The sequence below is a fragment of the Microtus pennsylvanicus genome, chromosome 6, assembly GCF_037038515.1.
Source record: "Microtus pennsylvanicus isolate mMicPen1 chromosome 6, mMicPen1.hap1, whole genome shotgun sequence".
Lineage (NCBI taxonomy): Eukaryota > Metazoa > Chordata > Mammalia > Rodentia > Cricetidae > Microtus > Microtus pennsylvanicus.
Genome location: NC_134584.1, coordinates 119,065,233 through 119,092,155, shown reverse-complemented (window position 1 = coordinate 119,092,155; position 26,923 = coordinate 119,065,233). Strand labels below are relative to the sequence as shown.

The following is a 26,923-nucleotide window of genomic DNA, read 5'->3' as shown; positions in this document are numbered from 1 at the left end:
GCATTAAAAAGTTAAAGTTGTGTGGCTGGGGTCTCTCCTGTGTATCTGGAGCTCACTCTATTTCAACCACTGTAGCTTCCATACCACTTCATTTAAATGGCATTTTCTTAACTATTTTAACTAAGTTTCCTTTAACAGCATTTGAAGTGTGAATGTCAAAATATTAAAGATTTGGGACTGAAAGAACCAGCTGACTATTCTAGACAAATACCTTCATCACTCTCCCATTCTCAACAGCCCTCAGGGCCATCTGTAAGGCTTCCCAGCTTCTCTGCTCACTTGTCTTTACTAACACAATATGCAATACTTAGGAAAAAGCAAGAGGAAAGAAGCAAGTTGATGGAATAGCTGCTGTAGCCTGAGCATGAATACAAGGCTGGGCACTCCAGGACCAGCAATCTCCTCTCTATCCAAGTACAGCGCAGCAATAAGGGAAGACTCAAAAGCCAGGTTCTGCCCATTTACCAGCTTGAATTCACAGGGTTAGTGGAATTAGTGAGACTCAGTCCTTGCTTAGTGCCATTTAGTGTGGGTAACTGGCACCTCATTAAACAACTCCATTATAACCTCACCTACAGCACGGGGTGTGCGACACACACAAACAGGAGCAACAACCACTAATGGTGGTTCAGGCTCGTTTGCAACTTGCTCTGTAGCTCAGGCTAGGCTTGAATTCCCAAAGGTCCTCTTGCCTTGCCTTCTACTCACTAGAACTATAGGCATGTGCCCCCTCCCAGCTACCATCGAGCACCCCAGACCTTTTCAGACAGGCTTGACTTGATAACTGTCAGGAGTCTATAAATGTACGTAGGTTCAAAGGCGGCTCCTGGGCGAATATCTCTCACGATTTTATCCCCGAGAGCTACAAGAGAAACAGACATTCTGGTAACTGCACAGTATGAATTAGGACAGAAAGCAAAGCCACCCAAACTCCAACCACCACCCAGAGAGGAAGCCGAGACTGGCACAGGGCGAACACCGAGATTTAAAAGGACATTTTCTTTTCAACAAGACCACATTTACCACATTCTGGTTCCCTGGCGCCATGTTCCCATAATAGGCCTCACAGCTACGACTCACCTTGACGGGGTTTGGGAGGCACTGGCATGTTAGTGAACTCGTTCATTAGCCGAACACTAAGTAGAGAAAAGAAAGTGAAGCAAAGCATGTTAAGAGCAGGCAGGCCTCGGCACAACACATGACAACCAGCAGTTGTGCGGTCCACGTCGGGTGACGTGACAGTACCCAGTGGGTTCTTACATTAAATCTATACACATTTTGGGATCATTTTTAAATGCTATTTTAAGTTGGCAAACAATACAAGGTTTTCTACTGAATCTGAAGGGTAAAGAAGCACGAAGTTCAGTTATACTTCGGTATAAAATCCCAACAACATTTTCCTTTAAAAGAGAATTCCAGGGGCTGGAGAGATGGCTCAGTGGTTAAGAGCACTGACTGCTCTTCCAGAGGTCCTGAGTTCAATTCCCAGCAACCACATGGTGGTTCACAACCATCTGTAATGAGATCTGGTTGGTGCCCTCTTCTGGCATGTGGGCATACATGGAGTCAGGATGTTGTATACATAATAAATAAATAAAATCTTAAAAAAAAGAGAGAGAATTCCAGAGGCTGGAGAGGTGGCTGGGCAGTCCAGAGCACTTGCTGGAAACCCAGGCTCAGTTCTCAGCACCCACGTGGCAGCTTACAATAGGTTGTAACTCCAGTTCGAGGGGTCCAAAGTTTTCTTCTGACCTCCATGAGCATTGCACACATGTGGTACACTTGTACATGCAGGTAAATGCTTATACACATAAACTAAAAAAGAGCAGGAGAATATCCCAGTACTTATCTGTAGGAAATCGAGAGTGAAGGGCTGGACTCAACTCAGGGAGCACCTCCTTTGCCAACCGTTCAAGTTCCCGTCACCAGGGGAAAGCGCCCCCCCCCCCACTGGCATATGTGTGAACACTTTACTTACAAGCTATCTATCATGGGCGTTGATGTGCAAGGCCTTTGCACTTTTGAATACAGAGGAATGAACTTCATCAGGTGATACATCGGAGGGCAAGCCACCAATGCCTGCAGGGTCTAAATGTCGCAGTAAGGAAGTGTAAAGGAAATGAAACAGACAACAGCAAACTTCCTAAAGGCATATAAAAATAAGAAAAGCCAAGGACACTCAAAAGCATAAACCAAATAAAAAAGCTGCCTTGTAATGGCCATGTAAGGATCTGCTGTGGGCCAGGGTGACATTCAAGAACCTAGTAGATCAAGATACTACCACTAGTTAGAGCAAAGCTTCTATTCTGAGTGGTCACTCTATCCTACTATCTACAACCACTGCCATGAGAATAAAGCAGGCCTGATTCTGTCCTCCACAGGTCAACAGGTCAATACTCTTACAGAGGGTGGAGAAGTGGGACTCAGAGTATCATCAACTATGAGGTAGGCACACCAAGTGATGGCCCAGCCTCTGTCCAGCTGCCCTGAGGAAGTTTCACTAAGTCAAATGCACCCAGAGAGAAGAACACCAGGTAGCCAGGCCTGGGGATGGCATCCAGGAAGGATACGGCATTAATGTAGCACCAGTTTCCTTTATTGATCAGCCCGCGGGGTTGCAGTGACACTGGCTTATGTATCAAGGTTACAGTCTCCAGTAACTCTGCAAGAGTGAAGAAGCAAATGAAGACATTAACAACATTCTAGCCAGCAGCATCAGCATCCATGCAAAGGCATTCTGAAGTGCTGAGAGCTCTTCAGGAAAACGTGTCCTCAGAAAGCCCTCATTATTAAAGTCTCACTTAGCTCAAAATCAGCCTTGTTACTGAATGAGGAATTGTTTCTTCCAATTAATATTTTCCTCCAAACATCAATGTTTACTTATGTTCCTGTGAGAATAGACTAGGCAGCACAATCGAAGGAAACGCACACAATCATTAGCAACAGACAGCAGATACGGAAGATGCTGGCTACCCCACCAAGGCTGACAGTGTGCCTCACTAGCAGCAAGGTGTCCTAGACACTTCAAAGGGACTTAGGGAGCAAAATGTGTCTCCTGAATTCGCATGAGACCTGGCATATCACAGTGGGAGCTTCATAGCTCCACATTAAGGGATAACTGCTCCTGCTAGTCACAGTTTCCATCAGCAGTCACACCAGCAATCCATTTACTCTGCACTCTTAGCTCCTCACTCAGTTCAGAAGCAGGTTTTTCTATTCAGATTTTTCCAGTTTTAAGTAACTATAAAGCCAGGCATGGTAGTGCACATCTAGAGACTCCGCGAACCCAGCCAAAGCTACATGGTAAGACCCTGTCTCAAAAAGAAAAGGAAAAAGAAATTACGAATGTCATTTTCTACAACTAAGCATCTTTACCACCACTGGATTTTGAAGCAAAGTCTTGCTCTGTGGCTTTGGATGGCCTGATATTATGCAACCCAGACTAACCTCAAACTCACAGCAATCCTTCTGCCTCAGCACTGGGATTACAAGTACATGCCACTAGACCTATCTAGAAATGCACATTTAAAACAAAGACAAGGAAGTCATGAGTGGTGGCACATCACTATAGTTGTAGCATTTGGGAGACAGATATAGAAGAATCAGCCTCAGCCTATGCAGTAGGTTCTAGACCAGCATGGACTTCATGTGACTATTTCAAAGACAAGAACAAAAACAAACCTAGCCCTACATGGCATTGCACAGGCAGACCCCTGTGAGTCTGAGGTTAGCCTGGTCTATACAGCAAGGCTCTTCTCACATGCCATAATGAATTCTGTAACAGTCATAGCTAGAGTGAACATACTCCTCATACTCAGTCTGTCTCTATAACTCCTAAGTGTTAACTGGCAGGACCTAGTACTCAGCCATCTAGGAGCACCCTATCTACTTTCTGCCTATGATCAACACACAATCGAGGCTCCAATTCAGGGCCACAACACGATGTTGCCTCATTTCCTTTTAAGCTGTTTCACAGGAATGAACCACTAATGGGCACATGTGATACCATGCATGGCAACAAACCAAAACTGTTGTACTGGCAGGTCCCAGGCTGGTGTCCCAAAGTCAAATGAGAAAATTAATTCCATTGTTTAAAAGTATACTTATGTACACACACGTAAAACACGTATATACACAGACACACATACAACTTCCTTCTCCTTTCCTCCAGCGAGGAAGCACAGTGAGTGATTCTACATGGCTCATCTTTTTGAAATGAGTAAACTATTACTTATGGTTCAACAGTTACAGGTACTTGCTGCCAGACCTAATGATCCGGGTCATAGCCCCAGGACCCATTTAGTGTAAAGAGGACTGACTCCCACAATCTGACCTCACAAAAACACTTACATATACATACGAACATGCTTCACACACAAAAGGAGTTTTTAAATATCTGCATTGTATATGGCATCACTCACTGTCCCCTTCCCACCATGTTCCCACTTGACCCTGGGCTGTACCACAAAAATCCACACTTTCCACTATGTACCACAGCACAGGGATGATCACAGTAACCACCAAACCTGTGGGTGCTCAACCAAGCACTCCCCAACATAATGTCACAGAACTTCAAAGCAGTAATCAATGGCAAGTTTTTACACAATTAGAAGGTTTGGTCTCTCTGCCATAGTTGACCTCTGATGAACAGCTAATTCATCCTATATGGCACTCCAAGACTACAATTAGCCCCACTTTAGGACAGTTCACGGACCAGTAATGAGTGAGACTCACTGTCCAAGCTGAGATCATCACACACTGCAGGCTTAGCTGGACAGGTCTGAGAGGTATGCTTCATCTGCAGACACACTGAGGGAGCAACTAGAGGCTGAGGAAGCAGATGTGAGAATGAGGGGGGTGTCTACCAGGAGGAACGTAAAGGACACTGTCATACTGTTTGTGTGGTGATACAATAGTGAGCCTAGCCTTAGTCAGCAGGAGCTAACACTGAGAATGGTGACTTACACTCGAGAATCAGTGTGCCATATTCCCAATACTCCCACAATAACACACACCTCAAATTCAGAGTGCAAAGCATATACTAAAATGGCATTAACAGGGAGGAGCCAGAGGTCTGGGTAAGAGTAGAGAACCAGTGTGAACTGCTCCAAGAAATGCCTGGCCAAGAAATCTGACAGCCACACGACAGGAGGAACTAAAACAGGAGGTGGCCAACCATACTCAGGTTTCTGAAGGAAAAAAATTGTTTTCCTGGTGGTGTAAGCAACAAAGTCTTCTCAGTTTGAAGGTGGGAGAAGGGATGGTGTACCTTGACATTTACACCTGTTTGGGCAGAGGCACTGGAGGAAGTAGAAAACAAACAAGGGACAGGCACAGAGATCCACAAGGCACCCTCGCCCCTCCCCTATTCACTGTTCTGAGCAGCCTCAACTATGAATTGCAGGGGCAGGGAGAGGATGCAAGCCCAATGGTCTGAGTTCAGATGGCCAAAATCCACATTTTAAAAAAGTAGGTGGCAATGGGGATGCTTGCCTTTAATCTAAGCACTTTGGAGGAAGAGGTTGGTAGGTATCTGGGAGTTCAGGATAGTTACACAGTGAGTTCCAAGGTTACATAGAGAGACACTGCCTCAAACAAACAAAACAAATCCTGGCATTCTTATGGAGAGACCTCAGGCTGAGATGAGAATTATCCCAAAGCCATGGGCCACCTAACCTGGATATAAAACGCAGTGAAGGGACAGAGACAAGACTGCTCTAAAAACAAAACAGGTGGAGGTAAGAACTTCCTAAAAGATAACCTCTGACTCCCAAGATGCTTTTAGCAGTCATGCACACTCACCCACGCATACCATACATGAAAACACACTGTGATTAGAGGCAGTGCTTCGAGTTTAAAATAACCCAGCGTCTATGACAAAGCTAATTCCTTTTCAAAATGGAATGAGGCAAGCTGGTTGCACTAAGCCTGAGGAACAAGCTTCTTTCACTTTCCTAAGAAAAAACACTGTAGAGCTCTGTGGACGTAAGAACACATCCTATCTGAAGCCAACTATAATGGCTCCCTTCCGACATTTACTGTGAAACCATATGCTCAGGGTGGTTTCTACACTGCCCTTCCCTAAATAGCCAGCAAGTCAAAAAGCAGTTTCCAGTGCCCTTCCAAGATAGTAAGCTTATCTCTTAGCACCACCTAGTGGCTTGTTCAATAACTGCAAGCATACAGGCATAAACTACAAAGGAAAATGTGGTGCAGATGAGGCTACATAATTGATTGAGGCAATGCTCAAATCTTCTTTGTCCTCTGATACAATCTTCAGGTGCTCTTTACAGATAGATATAGAAGAAATATCTAGACCTTTTCTTAAAGATTATTCTATTGTTTTCTCGGGGCTGGAGAGATGGCTCAAAGATTAACAGCACTGGCTGCTCTTCCTGAGGTCCACAACCCAGCAACCACATGGCAGCTCACAACCGTGTATAATGAGATCAGATGCCCTCTTCTGGTATGCAAGCATGCATGCAGGCAGTACACTTTATACATAATTATTATTCCAGACAATCCTTCTTTAATGGCATTTCATAAAGTAAAAAGCAGCACCAATCATAAAGTACAAGCAGCCTTCTAAGCACCCTAAGTCTTGCTCTCTGAGACTGACTGAAAAGTGCCACAGCGGGTACCACTCACTGTCTGCCTTTTATCACTACTGGCAAATATCTTCCTGGACTCAAAGTCCTTTGAAAACAATACCCTACCACTGATAATTCTCAACAGAACTCTCCATGCCCTTTGTCCCCAGACTGCTGCCCCAACCCTGCTGGCTGCCTGAAGTCTTCCTTTCTTATCTCATGCCTTAAACAAGGGATAGCCAATCTACCCTCCATGCCCCACACAGTATACCACAAAAATTTGGTAAGACCACACAAATCTTTCCAGTTCATCAGAAATGGCCCAATATATCTTAAATAAAACTCATTTATCTTATAGTTAACAAAGTTCAGGCTGCTGAGATGGCTTGGTAAACGCTGTTGCCACTAGACCTAATTATCTAAGATGCATATCTGGAACCCATATGTTGGAAGGAGAGCTGACTCCCCAAAAGTTGTCCTCTAACCTCTACATATGCCATGGCATGTCTGCATGACCATGGGTACACATACCCTCCAACAAACACATAGCCTGGACATACAAACCGAGGAGTTGGGCTCACACTCTGGCACTGCCACTTCATTCATTTAGTAATCTGAAGTAATTTAACTTCTTGAACAGATGCAATGAGCAAAATAATTCACCCCTGGAGTGAGGGCAGTGACAATGTAGAGAAACGCATAGGTAACCCCCTGACATGGTCAGTCCATTACAGACATCCCATAAGCCTCCTGAGAAAGAGGCAGAGCAGAAGCCAGGTAGTGGCGCAGGCCTTAATTCCAGTGTTGGGAAGCAGAGGCAGGTGGGTCTAAGTTCAAGGCCAGCCTGATCTACAGAGCAAGTTCTAAGATAGCCAGGGCCACAAAGAGAACACTGTCTTGAAATACAAAAGAGAAAGAGAGAAAGGAAGAAAAAAGGAGAACAGAGTCACCTGCCATCAAGTTTTAGTTCAACCCTAGGACCCACACAGTAGAGCAGAAAACCAACTCCCAAGCTGCCCCCTCTGACTATGACACTTGTGTTTGGGTGCTCATAAACTTGGAGGTGTGCACACACACGCGTACACACACACAGATAAATAATGAAATATAACTTTTTTTTAAAGAGGCAGTCTGCGGGCTAGAGAGATGGTTCAGTAGTTAAGAGCACTTGCATGCAGTTGCAGAGGACCAAGGTTCAGTTCCCAAACACACACACCTAACAATGAATACAACTCTAGTTCCGAGGATACCACACCCTCTTCTGGCCTCCATGGTCACTGCACACATGTGGCACACAGACACACATGGAGGCAAAACACCCATACACATAAAACAAATCAATCTAGTACACACTGCTAATGCCTACTCACATGGCAGAGGCAGGTGGATCTGAGTTCCAGTTTGGTTTATATCATGAGTTTCAGGGCAACTAGCTCCCTTTCTCAAAAAAACAAAAACAAAACTTTTTAAAAAAGGCAATCTAAGTGGGAAGGGAAAGGAAAAGTATAGACAACGGTTTGAAAAAACACTTTTTATCTTCCAAAAAGAAATAATCTGTATCTCCCAAAACCACAACTTTTGAACATTTTGTGACTGTATCCCAGTAAGTTCCATTTCAAAACAAATGAGCAGCTGTAAAACTGACTGCAGTTGATTATCTTTAGGTTAAGATCAAAGCCTCCACACCCACTGCTCCTGCTCTCTCTCATGCCCTGCACAGGAACCTGCTCCTTTGGTGAAGGCCACACCAACACCACGCAGCCAGAAGGTGAACCTCCACCCTTCTCGAATCACAGTGAAGATTGCTGAAGTCCTTGACTCCCTCCCGCCTTGGGTCAGCTCAGTTACTTTAATGAGGTCTGCACTCATTCTAGCCTGATCCACCAACCTATAATCAAAAAGACAGAGGGTTTGGGCACTGCTGACTTGTGCTCAGGACATTACAGCTAGATTCTAAAGCTCCCTCTTCCCTTAGGGCCAAACACTAGACACTGGCTGCAGCATCACATTCTCCAGCTTACAATGGCTGTCCAGCATCCATGAATGAAGAACCTTTCACTCAAGGCAATTTAGGGAAGATGATCCCAATGCATCTTCCTCACAGAAGTTAATAGAAACAATGCTTATGGAGTGAAAATGCCAACTGGCTCATAAAGTAAACTGAAATCAGGGTCTCCACTTTGGTAAAACTGCAGACATTAAAAGGCTGAGCAGAGTCCAGCTTTCTTATGCAATCTGTTGGCAACAGAAAACTCCAATCACTGAATATCCTTTTTAAAATCTCAAGAAATACAGACCTCACATTCGGTAAATGACTCAACACAGACCACCTACAAATGGACAGTTAGTAGCAAGCACTGAGTTTCCACAGCAGCTCAAGCTTAAGTCCTAAAGGTTTTTTCCTACATGGTTTGTTTTCACACGATCTGAGGGCAGAAGTCAGAAGTGGAACTTGCACTGGTTCTGGAAGCACAGCAGCTGCCTAGCCCTGCAGGACCTGCCATACACAAATGCCTAACCATACTCCAGCACCTAATTTAACCATTAATGCCTAGTTACTCTCTCACTTTTAGACTGTCCTCACTCTTGCCACTTTGGAAGAATTTGAGTTACCCTGGTTTGTTCCCAGGTACAATAGCAAAGTGACCTAAATTATAAGGTCTCGGGTAGGTTTTAAGCCACAAAACAAAACAAAAAACAATAGTCTTAGACTCTGTTGTCATTCATACTTAGAATACATGAAAACACATTTATTCCTCTGGGAAGCTGCTTACAATGGCTGTCCAGCATCCATGAATGAAGCACCTTAGTACCTATCCCAAATGGCTGGATAGACTTCAAAACCTCAGCTCACCAAGTTCTTCCCATGAGATTTAATGTGGGCACTTGGCAGGTTTCTCTTTTTGCCTGGAGTTATTTATATTTCTTGAAAGCTAATGCATAGCTTTAAAGATCAAATGTAAAATACAACCTTGCACTCTGGAAGTTTTTCATAGCTGGGATCTAAAACATGCTCTTCTAAAACCCCAGAAAGACCAAGTGCATTAAAAATAAGAGCGCAGTGACAAATAGCACACGCAGCCTCCTGAAGCCTGTGCTTACAAGGTAGTCACAATTGGCCCTCATCACCTTGCTGCCTTATTGACTCCTGACAGTGGTGTATAGACACTGCTCTCCAGCCAGCAAACACCAGTCCCACAGATTCTCAAGTTTTTTTTTCCACTGCTTTCATGATTCAGTTACTCTTACTAAAAATAATCAATATGGGTGGAGGTGGTACATACCTTTAATCCCAGCATTTAGGAGGCAGAGGCAAGCGGATCCTAATTCAAGGCCTGCCTGGTCTACAAAGTAAGTTCCAGGACAGCGAGGGCTACATAGAGAAACCCTGTCTCAAAAAACCAACAACAACCACGCCCTCAAAAGACAAAGGGGGCGGGTATGCAAAGCACGACTGTCTCTCCACCCCTCAGACCTGTCTGGTTAGGAACTGGGAGGCTTTTGGTGTAAAGATCTGCCCTGGCTAGCCTAGAAGTCAAAAAGATCCACCTGCTAAACTTTTACTTGCCAAAACGTCCCAGACCTACTTGTCTTAACTCCTAATGATGAAGCTATAGATACTCAGGCCATATCTGGCTTTTCAACATGAATGCTGGAGATCTTCATACATGCAAAAAAATGTTCCTACTGAGGCACCTGCTCAATCCCATAATGAATACATTTTAGGAGAAACCTATCTGAAACCAGGCAGGACATACAGGTGTGCAACTAGAATCCCAGCACTTGGAAGACTGGCAAGAAGACTGGAATTTGTGAAAAGCTTTGTGCTACAAAGTAAAAATGAAAAGAAAAATGGACTGGAGAGATGGCTTGAAAATTAAGAGCCCTTGTTGCTCTTGTATAAGAAAGATATGGGTTCAATTCCCAGCACCAACAGATGGCGTGCATGCAGGCAAAATACACATAAAATGAGTAAACCTTTTTAAAAATTTTTTCAATTAAAAAAAAAAGTACTAGGGGATGCAAAGAAGAAAACCACTTTTCTTTAAAACTATGATCCCAAAGGGCTGGAGAGATGGCTCAGCAATTAAGAGCACAGGCTACTTACTAGTCCAAAGGACCTGGATTTGATTCCCAGCACTTACATAAGGGTTCACAACCAACTGTAACTGTAGTTCCAGGGAATTTGATTCTGTCCTCTGGCATCTGCTGGCACAAATACACAAGTGGTGCCTAGACATACATGAAGGCAAAACACCCATACACATAAAACTTAAAAAAAAAATGGATTATTCCAGTGGAGTACAGTGACACACCTTGTGGTCCCAGCATTTGGGAGGTAGAAGCCGAAGAGAAGTCACTTTGGAGATAGACTGCGCTAAATAGCAAGTTCAAAATCAGCCTGGACTACAATATGAAACCCAAGACAATAAAAATAAAACTCTATCAATCTTCTCATTTGAAGAGACTTCAGAACACTAAGAACACTCAGAATAATATATCTCACATAGGGAATAAAATGTTCTCATTTTGTTATGGTTTCTTTTTTGAGACAGGGTCTTGCTTCTGAAGCCAGGCTGGGCTTAAATTGCCATTCCCCTGCTCAGTCTCCTGCTGGAATTACAGGTCTATGTTTCCACACACAGCCATAATTATGACAGTTAAAAGCCAAGACTTGTTGCTACCCCCAACTATCAAGAGGATACACCTTAATATCTGTAGGGACTCTGAGCACTCCAAGGGCACACTGCAGCAGTCTCCGGAGCTGGGGACCTGAAGACCTGCTTTTGCACCTAACCTCCCAACCTCTGTGTCTCTCCACTGTCTACCTTCAGAATTGGTGCTACAATTCTGAATAAATTCCATCACTTAACCGAAGTCACTATAGAAGGGAGGGGGGCTGCATTATTTTTTTTAAATGTCTATTTCTATACTGATAGAGAAAAGGAACACAAACTGAGTACTAACTGAGGAGGATCATCACACCGAAAGTACACCCTAGTTACAGCACAGGACATATGTGTCACACACTCCAACGCTACAGCAACAAGAAAATGGAAATGGAGTTTGTCAATAAGGAACTTGCAAAAAAAAAAAAAAAAACCATGAAGTTTTTCCCACTTACATAAAGGCATGGCACCCTCTCCTTCCATCTTTCTTCTTATATACATTGTTTTACAACTGAATAATGTTAATGCATACATGCCCTTTACCACCACTGTGCACGCCGATACACTACACACAGTGTGTCCCTAAGACAGATCCCATCTCCACTCAGTCTGTCTGTTTAACTGTACCTGCAATCTTTATGGCTACAGGATCCTCTGAAACTGGAACAAGCCCTTCTTTGACTTCCTGCTTTTCAGAGGCCAGGGGAGATGGGACAGGGGGGGAACACTTAGTTTCCACATATGCCATGGGCGAGGAAGAAGAGGGCTTAGAATCATGAAAGAGGCTAGCCCAGGACTTTGCGGGCTGGCTAATGGGAATGGCCCCAGATGCAGACAGCGCACTGTCGGCAGGGGGTGACAGGCTCTCGGGCTTTGCAGGGTCCAAGTCTGGGCTTTCCTCAGTGTGTAACTCTACCCCATTGGCAGCAGTGTCCTCGCCCAAGGATTCAAGTATTTTTCCATTAGCAACTGCAAGAGTCTCAGTAGTATCAGTGCCAACGTAGGGTTGCGTCACAGCTGTCCTTAAAAGGCTGTCTGCAGGGAGGCAGGGTTGCTCAAAGTCAGTTCCATGGCAGCCCTCAAGCAGCCCTGCAGTCCTGCTATCACTACCTAGTGTTCTGGGGAAAGGACTGTCAGGCACAGGGTCACTGATGAAGTCCATGGGATTCTGAGGGCTGTCACAAGTCCTGGGCATAACTGAAGGAAGCATATCAACCATGAACTCAGCATCCTCCACACCCACACTGTTCGTAACTGCTGAACTGGCATGGCCGTTGACCAGCGCAGCTGGGGAAATAACTTCATCACTGCCATCTTTCAGATAACTGTAGTATCCAGGGGGGCGCTTCTTCTTCTTTTTCCGCTCCCTTTGACCAAGACCACCAGTGCTACCATCGTTCTCCAAGGCTTCTCCCTCCACGTTAGAGCTGTTTTCCAGAGTCAGGGCCGAATCTGGGTACTGGTCAACGGAGCTGTAGTTTTCATCTTTATCTATGCCATCAGGGGTCTTTTTGGAAGTTGTGCAACCAAGAATAAACTCAGGTGCCTGGGGGTTCAGAGTGCTTGAAATACTGTAGCTGGGGGCTCTCGGCAAACCATCACTTGGTTTGATGACTTCATCAACCCCAAACTCAATCCTCTGATGTTCTTGTCCTGCTGGGAAGAAACAAGCAATCAGTGCCCATCCATTGCAAGCACAGGGAGCAAGCTCTGCAGTATCAAGACCATTCGCCCTCTTTGAAACAGCTACAACAGGCTGTATGCCTATCTTAATAATCTGTTGAAAATGGTATCTATAAAACAAGAGCAAATTGGGGGTATGAAAAAAGGAGCCTGTCCTTACCTCTGGTTATCTGGGTAACTAAGAAAAACTTTCAAAAGACAGGGTAGAAACTAAATTAAACCTGTGATTAAAAAATTAGTGGGGGACGTGATTCCAGTACTACAAAGATAGATACAGGATTAGGAATCCAAGGCCACCCTCTTTCACAAATGGCAGTCACACTATATAAATAAACAAGTAAGTAACTTGTAACAGGGCTTAAAAATATTCCTTTGAGCGGGGCGGTGATAATGCACACCTTTAATCCCAGCACTCTGGAGGCAGAGGCGGGCAGTTCTCTTTGAGTTCAAGGCCAGCCTGGTCTACAGAGTGAGTTCTAGGACAGGCTCCAAAGCTACACAGAGAAACCTGGTCTTTAAACAAAACAAAACAAAACAAAACAAAACAAAACACAGATATATATTCCTCTGACATACAGTTCCGTGGTAGACAGTGTGCTTACTTGCTGCATATTTGGTGAATGGTCATGCATGTGAAATAAAGGAAACGTGTCTTGAATTCTGGTACAGGGCAGCAATAGTCAAGTCCCGCATTTCAAGGATGAAATTATAACTCCAAAATCGTGTTCTAAGTATGTTTTATTCTGGAGGGCTTGAAAGACTTCATGGGAAGGAGGAAAAAACGTAGGTTCAGGGAGAAGCCAAAAGGTGCTAACTAGATAAAGGAGGAGGATGCCCGTAGCAGAGGTGGGAAGAAAGGCAATCCTACCCCCAGAGACTACAAACCACAGCAGGTTTCATCTGTATGCCACTGGCCAATGAGCAGTTCTTTTCCTTACTTTGAAATGGATTACCAAAGAACAATGGCTTCTATTACACCTGGGGGCTGCAGCTCTCCCATGATGCTCCAGGTTCCATCTAATCCACAATGCTTGGAGCTACCAGTGACAGACACTGAGGTGTGTGTGCTTGGAGAAAGACTACCCTTTGAGACATGTATACTGTGAAGTCACACTCAGAATTACTGTGCTCTATACTATGAAGCTTACAGAAGATTGACTGTTCCCAACAGAAAATGCCTTCCATGGGGCTGGAGAGATGGCTCAGTGATTAAGAGCATTGCCTGCTCTTCCAAAGGTCCTGAGTTCAATTCCCAGCAACCACATGGTGGCTCACAACCATCTGTAATGAGGTCTGGTGCCCTCTTCTAAGGCCTGCAGACATACACACAGACATAATATTGTATACATAATAAATTAAATTATTTTAAAAAATGCCTTCCACATCCATTCTCAATCTTATCAGAGAACAATATTCTAGGATGTGACTGGGTATCAGAGAAACACTTCAGCATCTACCCAACATGGTACTTCAGACAGTTTTGTCTCTTCATGAGTGGCACACACTGACAGCAGAAAGCTCAGACTGAGTTCCATCTTTCAGGTGAAGAAATGAGAGGCCTGCAAACAATAGCCAAACAATACATAAGGAAGACAACACCCAGGCATGTAAGCTTGGTGGTTAAGAGCACTAGCTGCTCTTCCCAGAGGACCCAGGTTCAATTCACAGCAACTACAAGGCAGCTCACAACTGTCTGGAACTCTAGTTCTAAGAGAGCCCATGTCCTCTTCTGGCTTCTGTGGGCGCCAGGCATACACTTAAAAAGGTATGCCACACACATAATTTTTTAAAAGGGGGGGGGGGCGTACCTTGAGGCAATATTTCTCAAAAGTGAGTTCCATCAAGTACATATAACTCCATGTTGTGTGAGAGATTTTCTCAAGCAGGGAAGACAAGGCTCCTGCTCCAGGAGTTTACATTTATTGACAAGACCAACCTGAGTTCAGAAAGATTAACAGTCCAAAACAAAGGTAAAAGGGATTGCAGATCCTCTGCCTCAGTGGGAGGCAGACTGGTCAGCACAAGAAAAAAACTATGAAAAGCTTAGGAACATACTGTCCCAGTGGGGTGTGGTGACACCCTTTAATCCCAGCATTGTGCTTGATTCCCATGGAAGGTATGCAGAGAACAGTTAACTTAATGGACAGCAAGGACACACTGATTCAAAGTTCAGCAACTGCCTAGAAAGGATAGCAGATAAAGTGCAAAGCACAAGGTTCCCTGAGGTCACCTGCTGTGACTTTCTATGCTGGGAGAGGAAAAGCACTTTCTTCACACATTCTCCCACGTGCTGAAGGGTCACAGCATTTTATACTAGGCAATCACAGACACTGAGAAATGAATGTGGTTCCCTGTTGCCCACTGCTGGGCAGTCTTAAAAGAAGATTTATTAACATAGTGTGAAAGGCTCTATGGTAGTGGTTCATCCTTCTTCTAATGCTGTGACCATTTAATATAGTTCCTCATGTTGTGGTGACCCCCAACCATAAAATTATTTTCGTTGCTACTTCTTATCTTGCTATTGTTATGAATCAAAATATAAATATCTGATATGTGACCACAAAGGGGTCATGACCCACAGGTTGAGAAGCACTGCTCTGTGGAGAGAAAACACAAAAGACCAAGTTTTAGAGGAAAGAACCTTTAAGTGGTCCTGACAACTAGCTGTAAGCAGGCAGCAAGACTCTGGGAGCATTCCCAACAAAATTAAAGTCAGACTTTGGAAGAGAGAGCAGAGAATGGAGAAAAGGACCCAAGGAACAATAAGTAGGTTGAGATTGAGTACAACCCAACACCAATGCAGGTGTGAACAGGAGACAAGGCCTCTGATAAGCAAGAAGAAACACATGAGAAAGAACAGACCATCACAGGTGCAAACATAAAAAGCAGAGACGGATGTCCCAAGGGACCCAGACTCCTGGAGCTGGATACCAGCAGATTAAAGGGCAACTCATTTTGCTAATTGTAAAGCTATTACTAAACCTGTTCGTTCCCTTCAGATCTATTACAGCTCACTGCAGAACTGCTAACCTTAGTCACTTTCTGAGATGTTACTGTAGATAAGGCTGGCTTAGTCTTTTCAAACTTCTATGTAAACCTAATTAACACTGATCACAAGTGCTAACAGAACATGGAATCCAATCCCTGGCTCTTAAAAAAAAAGACTTTCCTTTAGATTCTTGAAAGCCACCAAAAACCTTACAACAATCCTGACTAGAAATGGTCTGGTTGAGTTTGGTTCTGTGATGAATGCACAGTCAAGATGTGTTAAATATCCATGCTCAGCAGCAAACACTACTGCACTTGATAAACACCACTCTTAGCCATCAGCCAGGGCTCAGGCTGGAGACAGAAGAGGAGCAGAGCAGGTAGTGAGAATGGTACCTAAATGCCCAGGAATCTGGGACAGACGGGACATAAACATCAACTGTTATAACAGCTCCACACAGCCCTCAACTGACAGCATACAGGCTCACTGCCAAGAGGACCCAAGGAGACTTGAACACAGCCATGTGGAGTGACACACCCACAACACCAGGGCTTCTTGAGGTAACAGAAAGGAACACCTCTATCCTGACCAGAACTTATGATGCCCAGTGTTCTGGGGCACAGCACAACCTTAAAAGCACATCTGTCAATCAGAGTGACTTGGTAGTTGAGTGAGCTGCAGTTCACAGCAGAAGCTTCAAGCGCTAAGGAAATGTTGACTCAAGCAGGCCTAGTACCGCAGGCCTGCTTCCCCAGCTTCTAGGCTAAGCTAAGAGCACCAATTTAAGCCTGCAGGGCTACAGGTGGGACTCCAAGACATGAACAGACTAGGAATCCAGCTCAGTAAGGAATACCTACTGCATAAACCTCGATCTCTGTCCAATCCCCGGAACCCGTGTCAAAGTAGGAGAGAACCTACTCCATGAAGTTAGCCTCTGCCCACCACACACACTAAGCACACTCCAATAAACTCACACATCATAGCCCAACTATGAATAAACTCTTAAGTGGGGTGGGGAGTGATATAAGAAAACGGAGGACATGTTTGCAGGTTTCTTGCCCACCTAGCACACATGACCCAGCTTACCATCTGGTAGTTCATCTTCAGCCTGTATGCCACACAGAGTCCCACTGTATGGAGGAAGCTGTGCAAGAAATCAAAAAACACATTAACAGGATATTAAGACTCAACACTTCAAGTTCCATCTCATGATACCATGTTCCCAGAAAGACACACACCAAAATCTGATAAAATCTGAATCAAACAGTTTAGGAATGCTTTCAATTATTTACCATTACTGAATACACTGAAAGCGAGGGTGGGAACCTGAAAATGCACTCCTAATGGCATGTGTACAGGTTACAATAAAACCCTCCCATCACATCCTGCCTGCCTTCCACGGGATGTCAATCAGTGGTGAGCCCAGACCCTGGGCTGTCCGTCTGCTGGTGGAAGTCACTCTTTTTAACAAGCAGCAACACAGCTGGCAGATGTAGAGCCAGGGCTCTGGGCAGAGACAGAAAAGCCCGTGAGGAAGAAATGGCCTGGAAATTGTGACTCCCTTCTTACACACTGTCCCATGCAACTGAATTAATGGTTTGAAATCACCTTTCTTGTTTGGAAGAAAGAAAATATATGCCTGGCTACTTTGTAAAAACCAGGGGAATTTTAAGACCCTCTCAAATTCTTCCTGCCAATTCTACATTTAAGAGCTGGGAATGTCTGAGAAGTGAGACTGACAGAACAAAGCACCTGCTGCAGCATTTCTCTCTAGTCACTAAGGTCCAGAACACAGTCTAACAGTCTGGAGAGCCTGGGGTGTGCAGCTTCAGCGGTCCCTAGCTAGTGTCAGACCAATCACTGTCTGCTGTTTAATGGTCTCCTAGGCTCATGTCTCCAATGGACTCTTTTAGGTAGCCAATGCCATTGTGGTTTTTAAGAGGTAAATTTACTCCCCCCCCAACCAACTAAAGTAAAGTGCTAGGTTCTCTCCCCAGATAGTAATGACAAATACCAAGAAAACGGTAACTGGAAAGGAGTCTAACCGTTCACTCAGGTTCTGGCACCAAGAGGCATCCCAGGACTTAGCACCCTGACACACGGGCAGACCCGTCCATCCACGTGTCATCACTGACAGCACACATGTTGTGCAGCAATCTCAAGGAAGCTTATTAGCAAAGCCCTGTATTTCTACAATCAGAGAAGAAAGATGAGACACTGTGTGTAACACAGAATGTCTGCTCTGTCAGTAACTAGGGTGCCCTTGGAGACAGAAATCTATAAGGCACAAAAAGGTCTTATGAATCAATCCATTCACAGTTAAATCCCTGTGACACTGGGAAATCTTTTGAATCCAACTCTGGGAGGGAGGACCAGTGGCAATGTGTATGTGCTTACTGGGAAGGTGGAACACCCCAGAGTCCATATAGCAACTGCAATTGCAGTGTGCAGAAATGTGGTCTCTGTAAAGTAATAAGAGCAGATAAGTCGGCAGGGTAAAGTCTCTATTACTGAACCCTTTTATAAGAGAGGGGCAGAGACAGCAAACTACCCCGGGGACAATTCAGCAGGTCAGCACAACACAAGCCACCAATTCCTGCACCCCAGACCTTGTAGGGCCAGAACTCTAGCTAGTTCTTCTCAAAACAGCCACCTCACATAGGGCAAGACATGTTACTGGTGCTAGCATCATGATATATATATCATGAATAGGACTGAGAAGGACAGTGGCAGTGAAAACACTGACCTACGGTTCCTAACACTCCTATTCTCAAAGACCTCAGGAGGAGTTTCTGGGATAGCAGACAGATAGGGAAGCCAGGCTAACTGTTCTAACCAATTAACAGATTACCACTAAAATCTGGGGCAATCTAACAATTTCATTTAAGCTTCTTTTAAAATTCCATTCAGTATTTACCGGGGTAGTGGTGGTGTTGTCAGTTCTGTCATGACACTACTCAGGTCCTAGGGATTGAACTCAAGTCATCAAGCTTGGCAGCACAGACCTCTACCCACTGACCCATCTCTCCAGTCCTACCTGTCATTTTCAGTTAGTGTATTAAGGCATTTAGGGGCTGGTGAGATGGCTCAGCAGGTAAAAAAGTTTGCTGAACAAGTCTAGCAACCTGAGTTTAATCCCTGTAACTGACCCCACAAAGTTTTGTTTTTCGAGACAGGCTTTCTTTGTTTAACAGTCCTGGCTGTCCTGGAACTCACTTTGCAAACCAGGTTGGCCTCAAACTCATTGAGATCCACCTGCCGCTGCTTCCTTATTTACTTGAAGCTGGCCAGACTGCTGCCATCCATGGACCCACATGGTTAAGAGGAGAAAACCAGCTTCCAGTTACCCTCTGTCAGCCGAGCACTATGGCACACACACTCAGGACACGTTAGCAGGCATGAAGATGCACATCTATAAACCCAGTACTCAAGAAGCTATGGCAGAAGGATTTTTATGAGTTTGAAGCTGGCTTACACTACAAAGTGAGACTTTAAAATCATATATCCATTTACTTTGACTGTTGGCCTGAGGAAATCATAACCGCGGAATGGTTGCAGACAGGATGCACCAGCACTGCAAAAACATGATTGCTTCTGCTGTCCAGGTGTGTGGCACCTTTCACTCAATAAACTGCCACCAAGTTAAGACCTTCCCTCGTCACAGAAGATGTAGTAAGCACAATGAGACAGAACTATCCAAATGGATCAAAGCTGTCCAATTCTACAGCAGGTTATAATACTAAAAGTACCAGATTTGGTGGTTTACACCTGGAATCTCAGCAATCAAAGGGCTGAGGCAGGAGGATCACCATGAGTTCAAGACCAATTTGAGAAACATAGCGAGTTTCATGCCAGCCTGGACTATGAAGTAAAATTCTGTCTCTTATACATCAAATCAAAAATGTAACTCCCCGGGGGCTGGAGAGATGGCTCAGTGGTTAAGAGCATTGCCTGCTCTTCCAAAGGTCGTGAGTTCAATTCCCAGCAACCACATGGTGGCTCACAACCATCTGTAATGAGGTCTGCTCTGCTGCCCTCTTCTGGTCTGCAAACACACACAGACAGAATATTGCATACCAAATAAATAAATAAATATTTTTTAAAAAAGAAAAAATGTAACTCCCCATACAAAGGTGAGACGCTGGAGACAAAGTAGGTCCAGTTTACTCTGAGAAGCATGTAAGCCTGGGGCCCTGCACAGCGTAGTATCTCCAGCTTTCTCAAACATTCAGAAAACACAATGTAATAATCTGAAAGCAAGCCCTTGAGACACCAATTCAGGGGGCTGAAGACATGGCTCAGCAGTTAAGGGTGCTTCCTACTCTTGAAGAGGACCCCTGTCAGTCAGTTTACAATAGCCTATAAGTCTAGCTCCAGGAAATCTAACACCTATGGTTTCCATATGCATTGCACACACAAACGCACAAACCACATGCACACGCACATACATACACAATTTTTAAAAATTAATCTAAAGTGGGACATAGTGGTGCATGCCTTTAATCTCAGCATTTGGGAGGCAGACAGATCTCTGAGTTCAAGGCCAGCCTGTTCTAAAGAGTGAATTCCAGGACAGCCAGAGGTACATAGGGAGACCCTATGCCAAAAACAAACAAAAATCCTTAAATGACAACCAAGAGCCTTATTGGTGCCCCCCCATATTCATTCATTCATTCATTCATTCATTCATATTCTCTCTCTCTCTCTCCCTCTCCCTCTCTCTCTCTCTCTCTCTCTCTCTCTCTCTCTCTCTCTCTCAGCTATGGTACTAGGGGTGATCTGTTCAGTAACACTTGATGTATATGTTGCTTCCAATACTAAAATCTGAGTATCTCCTGGAATAAACACTTTCCAGCACCAGTAGACAATAGAGGGCTCAAACAGACCAACTAAATTACCTGACTATTCTCCACTAGGGAGATCCACTTTCAAGCCACTGCTCATAAATCAGAGCACAGCTCTAGAAACACCAGTAATCCTTATAAACAACACCAATATTAAAGATCACACACAGAATCACCTGTTTGCTTCTCCCTGGCTCCCTATCTTACTGGAGCAAGTTTTTAAACAAACACCTAAGACAGGCACAAAAGCTCTCAGTTGATATGCTTTACACTTTAACACTCTCCCCATTTACCCCCAGTTCTTGATCTTAGAAACAGAAGAAAGCGCTTCACTAAAATTTTAAAGCCCACAGCACATAGAAAATAAAGCCAGATCAAGCTATACCACAGCTATGGGCAGGAATGAGTGTGTACCATATTACTCGGAATTGTGTGTAGGGGACTGTGCCTTTAATCCCATTAGTGGGGAAAAGACGCAAGCTGATCTCTGTGAATTCAAGGCCACAGTGAGACCAGAGAGAGAGAGACAGAGAGTTGGGGATGGGAGGAGTGGATCTATGGGATAGGTGATAGAAATGAGAAATCATCATGTACTCCCTCAGGAACCCACTAACCCAACCTGGCAGCTCCCACAACACTCAGTAAACACACACTAATATAGTGTAGTAAATAAATTACAATGTGTGTGACGAACTACTGAGCAATTAAAACCAGAAAGCAGGTGCTGGAGAGGTGGCTCAGTATTTACAGCTCTTATAGAGAACCTGAGTTCAGCCTCAGCATCAACAATGGAGCTCACAATAATCCATAACTCCACTTCCAGGGCATCCGATATTCTGATCTCCATGGGCCCCAAGCAAGCAAGTGGTACATATACATACAGGCAAAACACTAATACACACAAAACAATCTTTAAACTAACAAGCAGTAACAACAAAACAATACAATAACAAAAAAAAACAAATGTATAAGCATAAACTTGGGAATACAGCACTGGCTTAAAGTGACCTGCAAAGGGATGATCTTAAAGCACACAGCACTCGACAGTTGCTATGGACACAGCATGCGCTGCCCACCCCAGCAGTCACTACCTCTGGAAAAGGAGCCAGGAAGAAGAAATAGGGGTCTAGCTATGTCTACTGGCACCTTCTAAGTTTAAAGCAAATACAAGAGCAACAAATGGGTCCAGCACACTCATGGTGTAGTCTCTGCTCATCTATGCATTATTAGGACTCTCAATTAAAGTGAAAATGAACTGTCAATCATTTTTACACATATGAGCATGAAAAATTTTTTTCTTACCTCAACTGAAGAGCGGGGAGTCACAAAAAACTGATTGAATTCATCAGGGCTGAAATCGCCAAAAATATACTGAAAACAAGAAGAACATTTGATTACATACAATAAACACATTACTTATTTTTTAAAAGTCAATATTTTACAGTTTGTCCTATGAAACATTTGGACTAGAATCCCCCAAATCCTTTTCAAATAAGCAATGAGGGGCCTCAAGTTGAAAGCTGAGGTTCTTAGGGGTGGTGTTTTCTCATGACATGCAAGAAAAGGCCACCTAACCTTTTCTGTAAACTCTCAAAGAACAAGGTTGAAAGAGCTTATTTTGAAGCAAGTCAAGAATGGTCACAGCATGTAGGCTCCTGCCTGTGGGAAACTTCCTGGTTCACCTTTTCACCTCCATTTAGCTCTTTGCTGAGTGACATCATTACCTACCTCCATTTCATTTTCCCTGTCAAAGGACAGGAAAACTCATGGAAAAGTGTCAGTGATCCTGGGTAACAATCTTTAAAGATGTGTCATTTATTCTAAACATGAACGGGACTCAGAGAAACATGGCAGATACAACCCTCTAGTTTCATAGAGTGCTAGGCGTGACCTTCACTGACAGGATTGGTATAACTGAATCTGCCAAGTGGCCCAGTCTGACAGAGATCTATGGAGGTGTGCAGTTACACATGGGAAGAGATGGGCGCTAGTGTGTGTTATTTTAGAATATTTGTTTTTAAATCATGTTTTATTCAAAAAACTAATTAGGGACTAGAGATGGACGAGTTAAGAGCACTGGCTGCTCTTGCAGAGAACCTAGGTTCATTTCACAACATTCTAATGATGGCACACAATTGTATCCCAAATTCCAGGGAATTCAATACATCCTTCAGGCCTCTGTGGGCACCAGGTATGCACATGATGCACAAACATGTTCAGGCAAAACAGAAACTAATTAAAATGTCAGTATAGCACTCAGGAGGCAGAGGCAGGTGGATCTCTATGAGTCTGAGGTCAGCCTGGTCTACAGGGTGAGTTCTGACAGCAGGGTTGTGTAGAGAACCTATCTCAAAAAAACAAAATGAGTTGGGCGGTGGTGGTGCCAGCACTCGGGGAGGCGGAGGCAGGCGGATCTCTGTGAGTTAGAGGATGATCTACAAGAGCTAGTTCCAGGACAGACTCCAAAGCTATATGACAGGCTCCAAAGCTAGAGAAACCCTGTCTCGGAAAGAAAAAGAAAAACAAACAAAAAAGAAAAGATGTGTTGGTATAAAGAACAGAATTTTAGACATGCTTAAATCTATCCCTGCACAAGGCACCTCTCACCCATCAGCCAACACCGTGCTGAGAACACTTAATCCATCTAAGGACACCAGGAGAACTGTTAACTAGCAGCTATGTGACACCAAATACCATGAGTGAATGACAAATGGATAGCCAGGACTGCTTGCAACTCCATCCTGACTCCCTTCTCACTGGTTCACATACATCAAGAAACATGAAGTACATCCTCCTGCTGTAATCTATTTTCATGAGTTTTTGTAAGTGAGTGCACCTCTAATATAAAAGACTAGTTTCAGTTTAGTTGCTGACGCCAGAAGTCAAGGTTCTGACATCTGTGTTCAGCATCCACTATAGGAGCCTGGGTCAGGATCTCCAACTATTGTGAATACATCCACATAGGCCTTTCCTATGCACCAGCTTTGCTCACAAAAAACACCATTCTAATGGGACACAGATGTGTAACAGAATCCTCGATGCTTGGAGAAGTCACTGTCAGAGGTAGAAAAGATGAAAATACTGAGATCTGGAGTCAAGGGACTCATTAAAATTAGGGGAGTGGGCTACAATTGTACTGGATACACGAATACATCTGCCTAGCCAAAGTGACGCATACCTGAGTGGTAACCAGTAACATCCTCTAGGAAGCTGACAGTCCAGGAGTTAAGAGCACTTGAGTCCCATTCCCAGCTCATAAGCATCTGTAACTGCACTTTCAGGGAATTCTAGGCCTTCTTCTGACTTAAGAGTACAGGGTACATAGATACACAGGAAGGTAAAATACCCACATAAATAAAATTTACATTTATAGAAAAAGGAAAAAAAATACAATATGCTGATAAAACTGCAGAAGCAGAGGCCAAGCTCCAGGGAGTGGCACACAAACATAAGAACTGGAAGAAAGACAAAGAAAAGGCATCCTGCTCAGAGTACCTTCCCAGGTTCACCCACAGAAGCATAGATGAGAATCACAGGAAACTAGTGTCGGCCAGCAAGGGAAACTTAAGGTCTGCCATTACTGTGTGGCACTAGGGGGCACTGGAGAACAACATTCTTGGCCCCTAAGCTTCTAAAGGCCTCATCTCTAGAAACTGAATTGAATATGTCTACTGTCCCCAAATTAATGTTCTTTGCCTTTTGAACAGGTTCCTGGTGATTCGAGAGGTAGCTGTGAGACAAGTAATCTGCGGGACCTTGGGTCTGTTCAGTTCTTTTCAATTTCTAAGGGAGATAGGCAGTTACCACAAGCTCTTACTTAGGACAGTCTCCCACTGTAGTACACAACTATGCAAGCAGGCTGAGCTTGCATAAAAGCTAAAAAGGGGTTCTGGTCAGCTTTTCTGCTCTCTGGGAGGCTTAGGCCATTCTTCGAAGCAACAGATGCTGTGAAGGAGCAAAGCCTTCATTCTCTGCAGAAAATGAGCTGGGTCAGGTAGCTCCAAGATGTCTCACCAAGTAGAAGAGCTCCTGGGCCTGACATGGATTAAGCAATAGGTAGGACTGGGGTGGGGCTTGCGCCTGGCATTTGTGAGGCTCTGACTTGCGTCAAGCATGGCAAAACAAAAGAAGCAAAAACAGTAAAGAAGGGGAAACATGGCCCTGGAAACAGCGCACCAAAACCTACCTGCTCAACACTCTGAACCTTAACTGAAAAGGGGAAGTGAGCCAGGTGAAGTGGTCCACACTTTTAAGCTCAGGAGGCGGAGCCAGGTAGATCCCTGTGAGTTCAATGCCAGGTCTACAGAGCTAGTTCCAGGACAACTAGAGAAACTTTATCTTTAAAACAAAAAATGCTCTAGAGTGGTGTGGTTGCATGGATGGAAGACACCTGAAGGCGACACTGCTCAGTCCATGCAAACCAGGAGTTTCACTGACATAACAATATATACTAACCATCACCTACCCCAGGCGAACTGTTTGAGACTGAGGGTAATCTGAGCAGATGCTGAGAACTCAGGATATAACAATATTCACAGGCTGTCACAATGCAAGTGCAGGCTGCTGAGTGTTACAAAAGCAGGGGAGCCAGGCGATGGTGGCACACGCCTTTAATCCCAGCACTGGGGAGGCAGAAGCAGGCGGATCTCTGTGAGTTCGAGACCAGCCTGGTCTACAGAGCTAGTTCCAGGACAGGCTCCAAAGCCACAGAGAAACCCTGTTTCGGGGGGAAAAAAAAAAAAAAAAGCAGGGGAAAGGCTTATTTCTCCCCTGACTGAGCTGCATGAGGGGAAGTCCCGGGCAGAGGGAACAGAGACATTAGCATTACAAAGCCACTCTCATAGATAGCAACCCGCAGCTTTGGAGAGTTGTGTTTCAGTTTGGTGTCTACTTTACTTCATTTACATATTTTATTCCAAATATTAAAATTGTCAGGCTTTAAATTGGCGAGCTGTATATTCTTGGTACTTCCACTGAAAATTCAAGCTAAGCGGTTGCTCCATACACAATCTCAAAATTAGAAACCATGATTCATACAACAAAAGCCCACCATTAGCTGCTTCCCAGTCCTTTCTGTAAGAACAGCAATGGAAGCCAAGCGGTGGTGGCACACACCTTTAATTCCAGCACTTGGGAGGCAGAGGCAGGCAGATCTCTGTGAGTTCAAGGCCAGCCTAGTCTACTAGAGCTAGTTCCAGGACAGGCTTCAAAGCTACAGAGAAACTCTGTCTCAAAAAAAAAAACCAAACAAAACAAACAAACAAACAAAAAAAAACAAAAGAATTTTCCTCAAACTTCACTCGCCCACCACAGTGCTTTCTTCCAACAGTGTAAATGTGGTTCCCTGGAAAAGCTCTTCCGGGATGATCAGTGAATCTACAAGCGCTCTCAGGAACTGTCTACCAAACTCACTGTGCACCCACATCCTCTCCACACTCCAGTTTCCTGATACACAAGCTACACAGGCTAGACTTTCACAGGCACTTTGTGAACTGTTCCCCCAGCAACCCTTTCTAAATATCACCATGTCCTTTTGGGACAGCATTCCTCACTCTAGATCTGAATAGTGACCTGCATAACCTTTCCCACACTCGACTCTGGGCTTCAAACATAAACTACAGTATATCTTCCATTAATTAATCTATCCATACTAATTGAGCATTTTCCATGCTGTAGACTCCGGAACATAGTGATGAGCAAGCAAAAGTCTTCGCCCTAGGCTTACAGAGCAGAAAATGAGCACAAAGCACCCATATCACACCTATGGGTATTCAAAGGTCATAAATGCTGGGGACAAAGCCACGCCACAGCTGTTGGGGGGGGGGTTGTCGTAAGCCACATTTAGGGATGACTTTTGTTGCAGTTCAGCCACGGTGGGTTGGTATGTTCCAGCATGGGGGTGTGTGGATTAGAAATGTCAGGTAGGATAAACAGAGCCGGGCACACACAGAAGATGGAGTGGGGAACCAGGGGCAGCTAAAGAGCTCTAGAGCTAAAGAGCTCTAACTGGGAAGGACAAAGCCCATGGTCCTAAGGTCTCGGGGACAACTTGCCCTAACTCCAGCCATGCCAGCAAAGGAACGGGCATGCTCACTAACTGGCACTCGCACACTTGCTGGTATTACAGAGTGTGGTCTCTCACGCAGC

General features: G+C 44.4%; 1 protein-coding gene across 2 annotated transcripts in view; it reads right to left on the bottom strand.

The window, feature by feature from the left end:
• Positions 1-26,923, bottom strand: part of Usp10 (ubiquitin specific peptidase 10) — a 49,001-nt gene that overhangs the window by 11,019 nt on the left and 11,059 nt on the right. Inside the window, exons 2-8 of one of the 2 annotated variants that reach the window (XM_075977453.1) lie at positions 22,079-22,147; positions 17,019-17,076; positions 11,888-12,913; positions 2,571-2,662; positions 1,979-2,088; positions 1,081-1,136; positions 759-862 (exon numbers count right to left, since the gene is read on the bottom strand). In XM_075977453.1, the coding sequence (XP_075833568.1) occupies positions 759-862; positions 1,081-1,136; positions 1,979-2,088; positions 2,571-2,662; positions 11,888-12,913; positions 17,019-17,076; positions 22,079-22,147 (1,515 nt within the window). Of the gene's footprint in view, positions 1-758; positions 863-1,080; positions 1,137-1,978; positions 2,089-2,570; positions 2,663-11,887; positions 12,917-17,018; positions 17,077-22,078; positions 22,148-26,923 lie in introns of both variants that reach the window. The other variant, XM_075977452.1, reaches the window with a different exon arrangement.